The sequence below is a fragment of the Diabrotica virgifera genome, chromosome 3, assembly GCF_917563875.1.
Source record: "Diabrotica virgifera virgifera chromosome 3, PGI_DIABVI_V3a".
Classification (NCBI taxonomy): domain Eukaryota; kingdom Metazoa; phylum Arthropoda; class Insecta; order Coleoptera; family Chrysomelidae; genus Diabrotica; species Diabrotica virgifera.
In genome coordinates, this window is record NC_065445.1 from 117,241,808 (window position 1) to 117,258,019 (window position 16,212).

The 16,212-nt window shown below is 32.1% G+C and overlaps 1 protein-coding gene across 1 annotated transcript in view; it reads left to right on the forward strand.

The window, feature by feature from the left end:
- LOC114334577 (uncharacterized) overlaps window positions 1–15,991 on the forward strand; it is a 55,557-nt gene extending 39,566 nt beyond the window's left edge. Inside the window, exons 11-13 of the mRNA XM_028284643.2 lie at window positions 3,399–3,879; window positions 7,817–7,969; window positions 9,757–15,991. Of these exons, the coding sequence (XP_028140444.2) occupies window positions 3,399–3,879; window positions 7,817–7,969; window positions 9,757–12,542 (3,420 nt within the window). The 3' untranslated portion in view covers window positions 12,543–15,991. The remainder of the gene's footprint in view (window positions 1–3,398; window positions 3,880–7,816; window positions 7,970–9,756) is intronic.
- The last annotated feature ends 221 nt before the right edge of the window (window positions 15,992–16,212 follow it).

A 16,212-nucleotide genomic window follows, 5' to 3' on the forward strand; every position in this document is an offset into this window, starting at 1 on the left:
AAAAAATTTCAAAAAAAATTTGTTCCTAAAAAACACAGAAAATGATGTTCACCAAACTTCCAATAATTAGAACTTAAGATATTATAAAATTAGTGCGTATATAGTGTATAAAAAAATTGCAATTTGCAAAATAAGTATTTTTCGAAGATTTTTCGACCGCAACTCTGCTTCTACGCATGCACATGAGCTTTACAAAGTCTACAGTTTTACACTACTTTCTACTTACAGTTTTTGTTAAATTACTTTATCTTTATTTCTATTAAAGTTATACCCGTTTGAAGTTATAATTTTGTTAAAGAAATTGTACATTAATATGTTTATAAGGGTTTTAAGCAAATTTGAGCAATAAACAGTTATACTTTAATTAACATTAATGATAGAAAAACGAAACATTTTGAGCGTAGGAATGCGTTCGGAGGTTTATTTTTCGCTAAGGTATCGATATTTTAATAACGCGCTCTGAGGCGCAAGATCGACTCACAGCGAAAAGGCTCGCGCCACCCTCTCGATACAAATTATAATTTATATATGTATACGCTCTTCATCTTTCACTTTTGAAGATACTAATACAATTTTATCATATAATTCTTATAATTAAATCATCATAAAGTGCCTCCTATCACCTTTCATTCTACATATTTACTTTTTCTGCGAGTTTTTGTACTAAATGAGAAAAAAACATGAAAACCTAAGATTTTAGAAATATAACTTAAAAGGAAGTTATTTTTATTTATTATTACTATTTTGGCAGACATTTTCTTTCTTACATCTGCATCGAGATATACAGGATATCTCAGCTTTTTTACATCTACATAAGTTTTTAGAGCAATTTTTACAGTTACACGATGGTACACGGTACTACTGGTACTACTTACTACTACTGGTATTATTCTTTTCTGTCTTATGCATTAAGGAATCAGGGATTGGTTTGAAATCAACATTTCAAGCACATTGTTGTGAATTTTTTGAAACTAGTAAAATTATTTTATTTTTAAATTAGATAAACATATTCACTATAACTCAAAGAATATTCAAAAAATGAAAAATTCAAGACAAATATTGAAGAATAAGCCAAAGGTGGCAAATTTTTGACACCTCAATAAAAATGGATTTTGCGGTGGACATCAGAATCATGAATCATGGATCAAAGACATGGATCATGTGAAACAAAAATTTCAAAATATTTTATTAGCTTATGAGGTTCTTGAGGTAACTGTCTAGTTTTTTTTTGTTTTAACGATTTTTGAGTTTTTCTTATCACTCAAAAGTCAAAATAACGACAGTTTTTGTAAAAAATGGTGAAAATCAACATATTTATTATTGTCAAACAAAAAATAAGCATAACACAAAAAATATCTCAACAGCGTTACCTCATGAAATGTCTAAAGAACATCTATGCAAAATTTGAGGAGGATCGATCAAGTAGTTTTTGAGTTACGATGTCCACCGACTTTGAAAAAAGCAATTTTGAGAAAAACGTGTTTAGGGCTGCACTCCACTTGCGATTTGTAGTCGCGGCGACTAAAAAATCGCTGTCGCAGAAAATCTGGTGGGAATGGTGGGTGCCTCCACTTGCGATTTTTAAGTCGCAGAATTACATCAGTCTTGCAATGGATAACATCGAAACTACTTGTGTTATCGCTCTTTTGCTTCGGGAGAGAAGTAAACGGTAAACATTAATATAATTATTTATACAAGGTGTCCAAAAAATGTTTTTTTAAATTAAATTAATTGGTACAAAAAGATGCATGTATGTAATTTGTTTAACTCTAAATATATTTTATTCGTGCCAGAAAACATAAAAATGTTTTATTTAAAAAATAAACATTGATTTTCGCTTAAGCGTAATGTCACAGCGTCCTATAAGCTTTAGGAAGCTGTGGTAATGTTAAACTTCCAAGAGGCAGGTGGGTGGCAGCTCTAACATTGAATTTAAGCGAAAAGCAATATTTATTATTTGTCAAATAAACATATGCACATGTATTCCTGTTTTCTGACAAAAGTAAAACGAATTTTGAATGAAATAAGTTACATACATTCTTCTTTTTGTCTCAATTAATTGAATTGTAAAAGTATTTTTGGACACCCTCTACAAATAATTATGTTATTGTTTGTATTAATAAATAGAGAATTACATACCCTTGCAAATGAGCTATCACATGACCCCTATTCTCATTTAAAAAATTCGTCGATTACGTTATCAAGCCCAGATGGATGACGTCACTAGTATGATATATATGCCAAAATATTGTAATTTAAAAATAAAAATCGACCTGTTTCGGAATTTTTCCTCAATAAGGAAATAATGAATTTGTCCGTTACTTTATGGACGCACTGTACATTTAAAACACATTCAAAATTTGGACAGGCGACATTTTGAGCCTTTCCCCTGAGTGAATAGAACAATTGTTTTAGTCAAAATGCATTAATTTTGGAATAAACATTTTTAAAATTACATTTTTTTTATTTATACGCCGAATCCATTTATTAAAAAATTCACGGGCATTTGTCTCGTTTGCGAGATCGTATACATTTGTATCTTGTTCCAAAAATTGTAGAATTGCTGAATTTATCTGAACTCATCCAACAAGTCTGGACAGAATATTTATATTAACAATATCATGTAACAGTGTTTCTATGAATCAACTGTCACTTCCGCTGATTAGAAGTTAACTGGTATATGGTATATAAATAGGTATATGAAATAATTATGATGCATGCCTATGCTGGTCTGTATGATCCATTTCGATCGAGCGGCAATCGCGTCGCGGTAAAAAGCGTTTTTTTTTAATCGCTGTGATTATTTAGTCGCAAATGGATTGACTCGTATTTGAAACAATTGTTCAATATTCGCGACAAAACAATCGCGCGTCTAAAATTGCAAGTGGAGTCCAGCGCTTAATGTTTTGACAACTTTTATTTTCAATTTCTTTTGTTTCTGTCAAATGGTAAAGTGGTGCACACTGGATTACGTTTTTGAATCGCGGAGTAATTTACAAAAGAGAATGGGAACATCTGTTAAACGTTTCTCACTACGCTCAACGTTTCACACTACGCTCAAGCGTAGGCGCGTGCAAAGTTGCTGAAGGTAGGGATGTTCAACATACTGTATTTTCGGCAATTTTGCTCCGATTAATCTGAAATATTTGAGAAAGTATTCTTGAAGTTATGTACTTTCAATAATTAATCTATTAAAAAAATCCAAAATATCAAAATTTTTAAACTATACCCCTCGCCTTTTAGTTCGAACTAATTGCTTATTTTATTCAATAAGCAGTCGACCAGTTTTTATTAATATCCAGTATTTGGTCAATTCATTATCGTAACTTTACGTTTATGAAGAGAATTTAGAGTTGATTAAGATTTGGCAATTTTTTAATACTTATTATAATTTTTAGGAAAGTTTGTCAGAGAAAACACTAAAGAGAAACTTATTAAAAATTCATGAAAAACTAAACGCGTCTTTAGAGAAACTCAATTCATTAGCTGAGAATAATCTGGAAGCAACAGAGAATTCCAATATTAATAATTCAAATGAAGACAACACTCAAAACGAAGCTTGTCATCCAACAACATCCTCAGATATTCAGCAATTGTCTAATGTAACAAATTCCACACGGCATATTACAAATTTGTCTTCAATACAAGAAGAAAATGAAGATGGCCAAGGTAAGGAAGCTTTTGAAAACGACACATCGAACGCTGATAATGTAGACAAAAGGAAATCTACTGACGATGAAGAAGCCGTTGAGCCGGATAAAAATTTGACAAATAATACTGCAGGAAGTGGAATAGAGCGAGACAAGGAAAATGCAGAAGAACAAAACTCCGAGGAGAGACTAAAATCAGCTGAGGAATCTTCAAACGATAGGAATAAAAGTAAGTGTTTTTGTTGTTATTGTTTCATACGTAACTTAAATTTGTGCTCTTATTGGTGTTATGATATCTTCATTGAGAACACTTCTTCAACTATTGAGAACTGTTAGGTCTGGATCCCGCGTATGAAAAAAAAGTTGATTAATAGCAAGCTGAAAATTTGTTAATAGCTTAAGGGTGTCTAGTCGGATAAACTTTGATATATAAGAACACTGGAATAGGGGCAGTTTTAATTGTGGAACAGGTTAAAAATTTGGAACGGTCAGACCACGAAAACGGCACATTTATTTTGTCCGACAGAACAGACTTAAACTCTCCGAACAGAGATTAAACTCTCATGCAAAAATCAGACTGCTATTTATCACCTGTCATAATTCCTGTGTCATTTGACATATTCTACATGTTCCACTCATTAAAACGCCCATTTGGTGATAAATAGCAGTCTGATTTTGGCATTAGAGCTTAATCTCTGTTCGGAGAGTTTAAGTCTGTTCTGTCGGACAAAATACATGTGCCGTTTTCGTGGTCTGACCGTTCCAAATTTTTAACCTGTTCCACAATTAAAACTTCCCCTGTTCCAGTGTTCCCATATATCAAAGTTTGTCCGACTAGACACCCTTAAGCTATTAACAAATTTTCAGCTTGCTATTAATCAACTTTTTTTTCATACGCGGGATCCAGACCTATGTACTATTGAACATTTTATCATAGAATAGAATAGAAATATGCTTTATTGTCACTCAAAATTATACAATTTTATGGACAAAGCTAAACATAGAGTCAAAAAAAATAACAATAACAAATACAATTTTCTGAAAAATATGATAAATCGTCAATATAAAAAAAATTACAAGTTATTAAATTAAAGAAAAAAACAAAACCGATATATTGCAAAAATTAATATAATTGCAAATTCAAAATCATGTCTATTTCCAGCTTGTGATGTTGCGGGACAGGTGTAGGTGTAGCTAACAATCATTCTCCTACTGTTATAACTTATCAGGGAGTGAATGGATTTCTATAGTTTCTGAATCTCCTTATTATTGGCACACGTTTTTAGCTGTATCGTTTAGGCTTTGTCCTCATCTTATTTTCCTTAGATTATGAGACGCATACTTCCGTATTTTTCTCCAGATTTTTTTCATTGAAACTTTTTGTTTCTTAATTATTCTTAAGGAGACAATTACTTTCTAAATTAAAAAAAGAAAATTTTTAAATATTAAAAAAATATATTTATGGTTATATTTTTTTTGGTACTTTCAGTTGTTTTTCACCACTGCAGAGGGCATCTTCTAAAATATTCATTTTAATTTGGGAGACATTTTTCTGCGCTTTTGTAACAATTTTTTTAATCCCAACGGGATTCATTTCGTGAGACTTAAAATTAATGAGTATACCGTTAAGAAGTTAATTTTCTTATGTTCTTATGGCCTTTATACGAGATTTATATTATTATATTGGGCATCACTGTATTATTTGTCCAGTAAAAGCACTAAATGGTTGGGCAAAGATTTTTTCATAATTTTACCCTCTTCAGATGTTTCGCTGCTCCTTCTATTTGCTTGAGTAATACGAGCTTCATCACCATTTTTTGACCAACTCGTTGCTATTTCTCTAATTTTTATTCCCATAAGATCCATTACTGTGAGAATAATTTTTGATCCTTCATTAAAGGTACATGCTGCTATCCAGTAACCTATCTCTACCACATCTTTGCCACAAAATTTAATTTCTGGAGCAATTTTCCAAATTAAATATATCGACTGCCTTTTAAATAACCACCAGACCCAGGAATTTCTTCAATTTTTCAAAACAATTTTCGATAAATTTCAATAATATAAAACACGTGCTTCCCATATAACTTTTAGAAAGCAACTGTTGAGTTTCAGGTGCACAGGTGACCTGTTGATCACCATGTTGTACACAAACGAGATTTAGCTCGAGTAGGTACCGTTATAATATTCATGCCTATTCTGTAACTCATTTCGATGATAGAAGTCAGTAAAATCGAATAGAAGTGGCCAAGTCGAGTAGAAATGGTTCAAATCCGTATTCCATAACTACTTCAGAATCTCTACAATCGTAATAGTGATAGTGAATAGAAATCACTTCGACAGCATTTACCCTGTCGAGATGAGATTTCGATTATCGGAATTGTGGTTGACGCAAGCGCATTTTGTTTTGTTTTGACGTTTATATTTTATACATAAAAATAATGGATTACTACTTATTTATAGTATTTGTACCTTTTTTAGCTGCCTAATTTTTAGTCTGTGGTGTTATTTGTTTAGAGAATTATATATTTCATTTAGACATATTGTACGAGTATGAATTGGACCTAACCTTAATTATTTGCTATTTGGCATCTGAATGTTTGCCGCTCACAGTGTTGTCATACTTTTTTTAACTTATTTCTTGTAAAATTTCAATCAATGGTATAATGAACAAGAATAGCATACAATATACGATAGACTTCTTATGCGTTGATTGATAAATATATTATACCAGTATAGGTACTTGTATATTTATCAGTCAACGCTCATAGTCTGAACAAATTATAGAAAAGATGCCATTTCGGAAAAGTTGTTTAGCAGTTATTTTAGCTGGAATCGAATCTTAAAGATTGCATATTATTAGTAATATCGATTTTAAATAATTTATTAATATTAATGAATTAATAACATCAATTTAAATATCTTTGATTTAAAAGCATTTATACTTCTTATCTTCACTTATCTTTTTTATTTATCAGTTTATTGTCTTTTTTATACTAATTTTAGTTAACTTTAATTTAAAACCATTTATCTTCTTTTGAGCTTGTTGCATCCAGTATTTACACTAATATTTTATTTACTTTTCAAAACTTGAGGATAGTATGAAGAAAGTATGAAAACATTGAGGATATGGCAACGGTGTCATATTTCAAATTTAGATCCAGTAACAGACAGATCACAGAACACTAATTTCGCTGGTTAATGCGGGGTTGCCACCACCTCAGAACCGCGTGAAATAGAAGTCAGAGATTTCGATTTAAACTGATTACGATACGAGTTACAGAATACCAATCCAAACACAAAAATGACGCGATAGATACCAAACATTCCGATTTCGGGTAATTACGCTTACCCGATTAATTACGATTAATTTCGGGTAATTACGATTAGTAGACAAGGCATACTGAGCAAAAAAGCGTAACGCGCGGCAGTCGATCGGTGGTCTATCTATCTCTTTTTACTAAGCGATACCGCTCATATGACGGTCAAAGATGGCTAGACCAGTCAAAATGAATATTGACCAATGGCGTCATTGATATCGGCGTTACACCTCAATGCACAGAGCGGCCCATAGCTAGCCTAATCTACAGATTATTATATCTATGATTGAGGCGCTCGATGGGAAACTGTAGTGGATTTACGATAGAGGTTCGATTCCCTGCCCGGACATCGAAAAATGAAAAGGCCAATAGTATAAAATTCTATATAGAATCTACGGCTTGGTTTCAAACAAACAAGGTGTCTGATCGGCCTATGTAGGAGCGGTACGGCAAGGGATAAGGGCATGCGGCTTGGTGATACTCCTCCATAGATCCCTACCGGAAGGGCGTTGACGCCTAATAACGGTGCATATTATAGGTACCGTTATAAATACAGCTACAGCTTCGTTTCTATTTCGAATTTCTCAATACAATTTTAGGCCAGTATTTTTATCAAACCAAGAAATGTTTTTACGTAAAAAAACAAAAATCAATTTTTTGACAATTTAGAAAATAAAAGTCCCCTTAACACCCCATTGTTCTTAATGTGGTCCACCCATGAGATCTTCAGAATCCTTCTGCAATGAGTTAGTGATTTAACACGTAACATTATTTAGTCAATCTAATGTTTGGGGCCAATGGCAAATCTTTGACGAAAAGAACCTTTATAATCAATAATTTTTTTAGATTCTGAAGAAGATGACGAAAATCATTTTATAACTCCTAAAAAGACATTACAAGAGAAAAGAAAACGAACGAAAGATGTTATTGAAGAGACAAATTCGGACATGGACAACAATAATAAATTTTCAAAACGAAGAAAAAAAGATAGAAATGAAGGTAATTCATAAATATCATATTGTTTTGCTGTTTTCATTGAACTGGATCTGTTTTTCTTTTTATATTGGTCCAGTCTTTTCAGACTAGTCGATTTTTAGGTAGATTTTTCTACAATCACTATTGAATAGGAAACTTGCACATTTTTGTTTTATTATATAATAATGTTCAGTTTCGTTTAAAAATAAGTTTTTCGAAATTTCACGCCTTAAAAACTCATAATACCTTAGCCATACAAATTTAAAATCTTATGTGTATTTAAATCATTTCAAATGATCGAAAAAGCGCGCGAACACTTGTGACGTCACCAAGTTATATTCCGTAATGACACTTCTCTTGTCTTATATAAAAGTATAAACCATTTTGTTTACATTGGTGTTTGATGCAGTTTTTAAAGAGATAGTATTGAATTGTTTGTGTTTACTATGGAAAATAAAAGTAAATACTGTAAGTGTTGTTTAGTACCATTGTTTAAAAGTACAACCATTAAAATCCCCAAGAAAATATTTATTAGATTACCAGTCGACAAGAGACGGAGTTTAATAAAGTGGCTACATGCAGGTTGAAACAATATTGAAGACATTTTAGCTCATTCTCTCTCAAGGTCTTCATGCATTATGCATGTAAGATAATTTTAATGTAGTTATGGTGTACGGCAGTTTTTTATGATATATAATATTTTATGTCATAATTTTAATGTAAGTATTTAATATTTGTTGTCTGCTTAATAGTTTTTTTAATAAGTCAAGTGTATTTTAAACAAAAAGAAAATAGAACTTTTGGTAGATGTACATACACTACAGATTGAATGATATTTGCCTATACAATATTTTTCTGGAACTGTTTTTACTATAAAATTAAAATAATCTAATCGTAATAATAAAGTTTTATGTTTATAATGGGTAAGTTATCAGACTGCCTTTAGAAAAAACCTCTTTGGCCATCTATTTTAAAAAAATTGTCTCAACAAAGACACTCAAATATGAAATATAGAGTTCACAGCAACTATCTTAAGATATATAAAACTGAGATATACCATAAAATGACTACACAAGTAAACGAATATCAAACGTAATCAATTAATGGCGCGGATCTTGAACATTTTCAACTTTGACTGCTATAATTTAAAATTTCTCTCGATTTTAATCGTTTTTAGGGGCCAAAATAAAGACAAAAACTCTTTTTTTTTTCTTTGCTATAATATATACAGAGTGAGTCTGTAATTTGGAATAAATTCAATATCTCAAATACTAATCGTTTTTTTTTAAATGCTCAGACCCGTCGATTTGTATTTCAAATTATCCTTTTTGACATACAATATACAGGGTGTCCCAATTTACAGATTGTACGTCATCGTTGATTTTCTTAAACGGCAACAATGTCATTTTGATAGCTATTTTAATAGGGTGTGTAAAGTTATACATAACAGCAAAATATCAAATTTTTATTCTCTACCATTTACAAGATAATAAAAAATAACAAAGTTATGTCTGTAATTTTAGAATAAATTCAATAATTGAAATACTAATTGTTTTTTTGAAAAATACTCAGACCCGTCGATTCGTATTTCAAATTGTCATTTTTGACATATAATAATGAGCAATTTTCAAAAAAACAATTAGTATTTGAGATATTGAATTTATTTAAAATTACAGACTCACTCGGTATATAAGTATATTATATTTTAAATTATATTCTGTTGTGATTTATAGCATTTTTTTTTCGAATTTAAAATTGTATGCAAGTTCCCTATTGTTTTCGTAATTTTGCTCATTTTTTTCTGTTTGTAGGTAACATCCATTCTGGGACTGGTGATAAGGGAACTTCGGATTTAAGTGAAGATGTACAGCACCATTCAGATAAGAGCAGTAATCAAGAGATCGTTGTGAATATTACTCCTCGCAGTAGAATCAGTTCCCATATATTGCAGATGAGACCGAATTTACGTAACAATAAATCTCCCATTTTCATTCAAAGTTCTTCAAGTAATGAAGATAATAGTGAAATCAACAAACCACGAAAGCGAAATGCTTCACAAAAAGCGTCGAAAACAAATGTTGGTGCATCTTCAGGTAAACATAACACGGAAGTGTTTGTAAACATCACTCCGTCGAGCAGGATTAGTCGGAATGGTCAAAAATCCACAAATAGTTCTCTAACCGATAAAAAAATGGATGAAGTTAACAGTAAACAAAGTAAAAATATGCATAAAGGTAACATTAATAATAATCCTAGTCCGAAGGCTAACAGTGATATTATTTGTAATATTGACAGCAGTTCTTCAACTAGTATTGGCACTGGGAGTTTCAGATCTAAGGGTAACAATAATAATGCAAACGATGGTAGTTCAAATAGTGATATTTCTACTAGTGGAACTGCTACTAGAAGTACTAGGAATAATAATACCAGTAATAATTTAAAAACTCCTTCTATAAGAAAGACAACAATCGTTAGCAACGAAAAAAACAAAAAGAAAAATGACGATAATAATACAGATTCAAGTTCGACAACTAGTAATACTTTTAAAAGTACTAGAAGTCTAAAAGAAAATCTCTCATCTAAAGATTCAAATTCTGAAGAAAACACTTTATCTAGTAATATGACTAAAAGTGGAAGAAACAAATCTATTAACGAGGAATCTTCTAGAACGGAAAATGAAGGTTCCGCTGCTAACAGCCGTTTCAAAAATGCTAGAAACAAAGGAACTACTAATAATGACACCAGTTCAAAATTGAATAAAGGTAATAAGACTGGCACAGATGACAGTTCTGTAATTAGAAATACCAAAAATAAAAGTTATAGCACTAATGTTGAGAGTGATGCAACTACTCTGGCTAAAAATAAGGGACATAAGAGTAACAGAAATAACAACACTAATTTAAAAACGGATACTAAGTCCATTACTAATAATTCATTAACTACTCCTGTAAGAAGTACAAGACGGGCGGGTAACGATATCGATAATGCATATTCCAATGCAAAAAGTCGTAGCAATACAACTACTGATAGCAGTTCTACAGTTAGTAGCCCAACTAGAAGTTCTAAAAATAACGAAAAACAGTCAAAGAACACTAATTCAAAAACGGATTCTAAGTCCATTACTAATAATTCATTAACTACTCCTGTAAGAAATACAAGACGGATGGGTAACGATATCGATAACGTCAATGCAAAAAGTCGTAGCAGTACAACTACTGATAGCAGTTCTACAGTTAGTAGCCCAACTAGAAATTCTAAAAATAACGAAAAACAGTCAAAGAACACTAATTCAAAAACGGATTCTAAGTCCATTACTAATAATTCATTAACTACTCCTGTAAGAAATACAAGACGGATGGGTAACGATATCGATAACGTCAATGCAAAAAGTCGTAGCAGTACAACTACTGATAGCAGTTCTACCGTTAGTAGTCCAACTAGAAGTTCTAAAAATAACGAAAAACAGTCAAAGAACACTAATTCAAAAACGGATTCTAGGTCCAGTACTAATAATTCATTAACTACTCCTATAAGAAGTACAAGACGGAAGGGTAACGATATCGATAACGTCAATGCAAAAAGTCGTAGCAGTACAACTACTGATAGCAGTTCTACAGTTAGTAGCCCAACTAGAAATTCTAAAAATAGTGAAAAACAGTCAAAACCTGTAGAGAATAAAAACATGGACAAAAACAAAAATAAGGAAAACGTAGCAAATAATAGCAGTAGAACTAATAACCATTTACGTTCTACTAAAAACACACCCACTGTTCGCCAAACGCCAGGATCAGGTAATAATGCAACAAACGAGAAAACCAGATCTAAGGACGATACAAAAGGTGTAAGGAGTGTATCTTCCTCTGAACCACCTCACGCAAATATGAGATCAATTAGCAAAAAGCAACAGAAAAATAATAGTATTACTAAAACTACCACACCTAACAATGTTAATAATACGATTACTGATAATAGTTCCACTTCTCTTAGTCCTACTAGAAGTACAAGAAGACAGAACAATGAAAAAGTTGCAAACAAATACAATGAAATAATGTCTCAGTTAATTTCAAAAAAGAAAAATACAAATAACAGTCCTAAAAAACCGAATAATTCAAGAAACGCTGACAGTAGTCCAAAAGGAAGTAGCAAGAATTTGCCAAAAAACCAAAACAAAAATCATAAAAAATTAAGTAAGGAACTGTTTCCCGCAAAACGAACTACACGCAATGGAAAAACTTCTGACACAGTGCTTGATTCAGACAGTGATAAAACAAGTTCTAAACCCAAAATAATACCAAATGTTGAAAACAATAGTCTAACGATAAAAACAAAAAATAAATCGACGACCGATACAGACTCTACAACTGCCAGTAGTATCGTTAGTAGATTCAAAAAAAGAAAATTAACTAATGAGAAAATCGTTAAAAAAACGAAGGATTTGAAACATGTTAAGACAGACAAGGGTACAGTTAGGAACAAACGGAGATATCCTAGTGATGGTAGTTCTGACAGAAGCAGTCCGAAAAGGCTTCGAATACGGAATAAACGCATTTCAATCGCAAGACATAGACAAGGCACCAAGTACAAAAATCTAAAGTGATTTTAAAATGTATTTATTTTTAATGAACTACCGTTCTGGTAATTGTTTATGACACTCTAGATTTTGTGGTTTAAGTAAAATGCACACATATTATGTATAGCCATAAATCATGGATTACAAGAGGTTTATATTTTTGACAAAAAAATGAATATATTGTAGAGAACGCGTATAGATTAATGCAGTGATTCCAAAAGTGCGGGTCGCGTCCCACTGGGGGGTCACGTTAACACGTTGTCTGCCATAATGTTAAAAAAATGGGTCTCTACGGCCACGAGGCCCCCGTTTCTGTGCTATTGAGACAATAGCATATCGGCATACCAGCTGTTATCGAATACAACATAACGTTTGTGTCTCACGGCAGCCAACGTGTTAAATAGCTAGGACATCTTGGATATTAGTGCACCCTATGTAACGGACAGCGAAATCTTATGTTTGTGCGTCACAGTGTTGCCATGCCATTTCTTTCATAATTTCAATGAATGTTAAATGTACCTACAAGAATAATAGAATAAGAACGTTTACTTCTCCGTCATTATACTAGGTAGAATGTCAAATGAAACCTTATAATCCAAGGATAGTACTAAAGGTGAGAAATTAGACCTAGATACTGTCCCTCAAAAAATAAGCGTTATATTGGGGATTTCTAATGTCGACATTAAAAGTTGCACTATTTTTTTTTTCTATAAAACATTTTGATCTAAAACTTACCAGAAAACTTCTTTGTACTATCTACTTTCAAATAAACGTGATTAAGAAGCTAAATTTTAAACTTCGTCACACAACTTTTGCGATTAAACTTTGCAATGCACAAATCCGCACCTTTTTCTTTGAAAAATTCATAACCTTTATCATGATAAGAATAAAAACTTGAAGCAGGTACCTTTGTCTCCAGAAATGTTAGAGCTATATACTGTAAAAATTTCAGAAAAAAATATTAAAATGGAACAGAGCTGTAGCGAGGTAAACGCAAAAAATGTGATTTCATTTTTTTTTTTTATTTTTAGGTTAAAATTGCGATTTCGACAATGTTCCCCGACATAAAATTCAAAATAAACCTCATTTTCGTTTTCAGCACCCTTCTAAAATATTAAGTATGAATAAAATTAGCCATTCACCCCTCCGTGGTCAGTATCTCGAAAACTAAGCGCTTTTTGAGGGTGTCCCGCTCGTGTATAATATCACAAAGAATTGTAACGTGATAGTATGAAAAAATAGAGGATACAGCAACGGTGTTACAAGTGATGGTCGAATCCAATTCCAAAATCTACACAGACATATTAGGGTGCACTAATATGCAAGATGTCCAATAGCTGGGGGGGGGGTCGTTTACAAGCATGTTTATTTAATTGGTTTGTAGTTGTATTATACCTGTTTATTTCATATTTTATACCTTAAATAAAAACATGTCAAATAAAAATGTAACGCCCTAATTATTATAATATTGTCGTTTATTTAGAAACACAAACTTGACTACCTCGTAAAACATAAATAATATTTAAAATCCTTTGTAAAAGGTATACATTTTTTTATTAAAATCCTTTTAAGGGCTGCTACATTACATAACGTTTTCGATGGTTTAACAAAATCATCAGTGTTAATATCCTAAAAGTAAGTATAACCGTGTTAATTAATGCAAAGTTAATGTTTAAAATTTTGACTAAGGTTAAAGCAAGTTGTTGCTTATACCTACAGGTTAATTGCAAGCTGAGCCACCAAAGAAATACCAGGGTGAGACCACTTTAAATGGTATAAAAATATGTTATAGTAGCATATTTGCTTAAAATTCCATAGGATGGATAATATTTTTAATGAATTAGGCCCTTGGGCACAGTATGACTCTCCCATCACGTGGGTTGCAAAGCAAGTTGATACATGTGTCTCTACATAACGACTGTTATGAAAATTGAACGCTGGTGTCAAAAACCAACTGAAAATGTGATATTGAGGTTTTGTGAAAATTACCTAGTACATATTACTCTAGCCAACGTATTGTAATAATTATTTATTGAAATTTAACAGTAATAACAACCATCAACAAAGTTGGGGTTTTTTTTATTATATTTACCTTACAACTATATCTTATACAATTTTAACTTTTATTTACCTTAGTCAAAATTTTAAATATTAACTTTGCATTCGTTAACACAGTTATACTTACTTTTAGTGTCTTAACACTAATGACGATTTTTTTAAAAATCGAAAACGATCTGTAATGTAGCACTTAAAGGGATTTTAATAAAAAAAAAGGCACTCGTGGGAGTGACGACAGAAGTGAAAACTTCTGGCGAATCAAGCGCCTTCGTGTACACACCCTATCCCTCCTCCAACCTTTATAACTTCGGTCGAACTTATACGCAATTTAACTTATAGTATATCAATTATGTACTAATATCTCGCCGTAGCGATGACGGTCGCGATTTCAATGCTTTTTCCCCATCCAAAAAGAAGTGCTATACTAAAAACTGCTAGACAAAAAGGCCAACGTTGGAATGCAGCAATACAACATTGGAGACCTTACCAAAGTAAACGACCGAGAGGAAGACCACAGATGAGATGGGTTGATGATATTAAAAGAGTAGCCGGAACAAATTGGAAATATGTTCCTCAGGATAGAGGCCTATGTCCAAACGTAGACGATAGAAGGCTAAGAAGAAGAAGAAGAAGATACCCACATTATTATACATGCGTTGCGTACGTCCTAAGCTATTTACATACACATATATATACGTACAAAATTTATTTCGGCGAAGTGGTGACGGTCGCAAATTCAATGTTTTTCCCCATCCAAAAAGTGCACAACATCCCTAAAGAAGTTTTCACTTCAAAAATTTATTTCGCCGAAGCGATGACGGTCGCTAATTCAATACTTTTTCCCCATCTAAAAAATGAACAACGTCCCTAAAGAAGTTTTCACTTCAAAAATATATTTCGCCGAAGCGATGACGGTCGCTAATTTAACACTTTATCCCCATCCAAAAAGTGCCCAACGTCCCTAAAGAATTTTTCACTTCAAAAATTTATTTCGCCGAAGCGATGACGGTCGCTAATTCAATACCCATCTAAAAAGTGCACAACGTCCCTAAAGAAGTTTTTACTTCAGAACAATTTTTTATACCTTTTACAAAGGATTTTTCATTAAATAATAATTAAACAATTTACATGCATAAAAATATACAGGACGTAACAAAAAGGCAGGCCTTAAATTAAATCACATATTATGGGACCAAAATAGTTTGATTAAAGGCGGGTTGACATTACTAGTGAATAACGAACGTGTCTCACGCTTACATAGTTTGTCCGTGCTATTGTTAGATATTTTATTATCTATTTTCAAACTCGAGCAGTACATTTGTACTGCTTGTACCGGGTGTCCCAATAAGAATGACGCTCGGCCATATCTCAGGAACCGTTTATAGTACAGCTTTGGGAAAAAAAATTTTATAACAAAATTTGCCTCGAGAAAAGCCTGGAAATTATTTTCATAATTGTAAGTCCATTGCTAGAGGGCGTAATTAAATATCAAAAATTAAAAAATCGAAATTTTACAAAATTTGCCTAATGAAAGGACACTGGAAATCCGATTATCGTATTCTTCATAAAATTCTGCGCATATTTTATTTCACAAGTTTAAGTCTACCTGTGCAAATGAGAGGTGGGGGTGAGTGGAAAC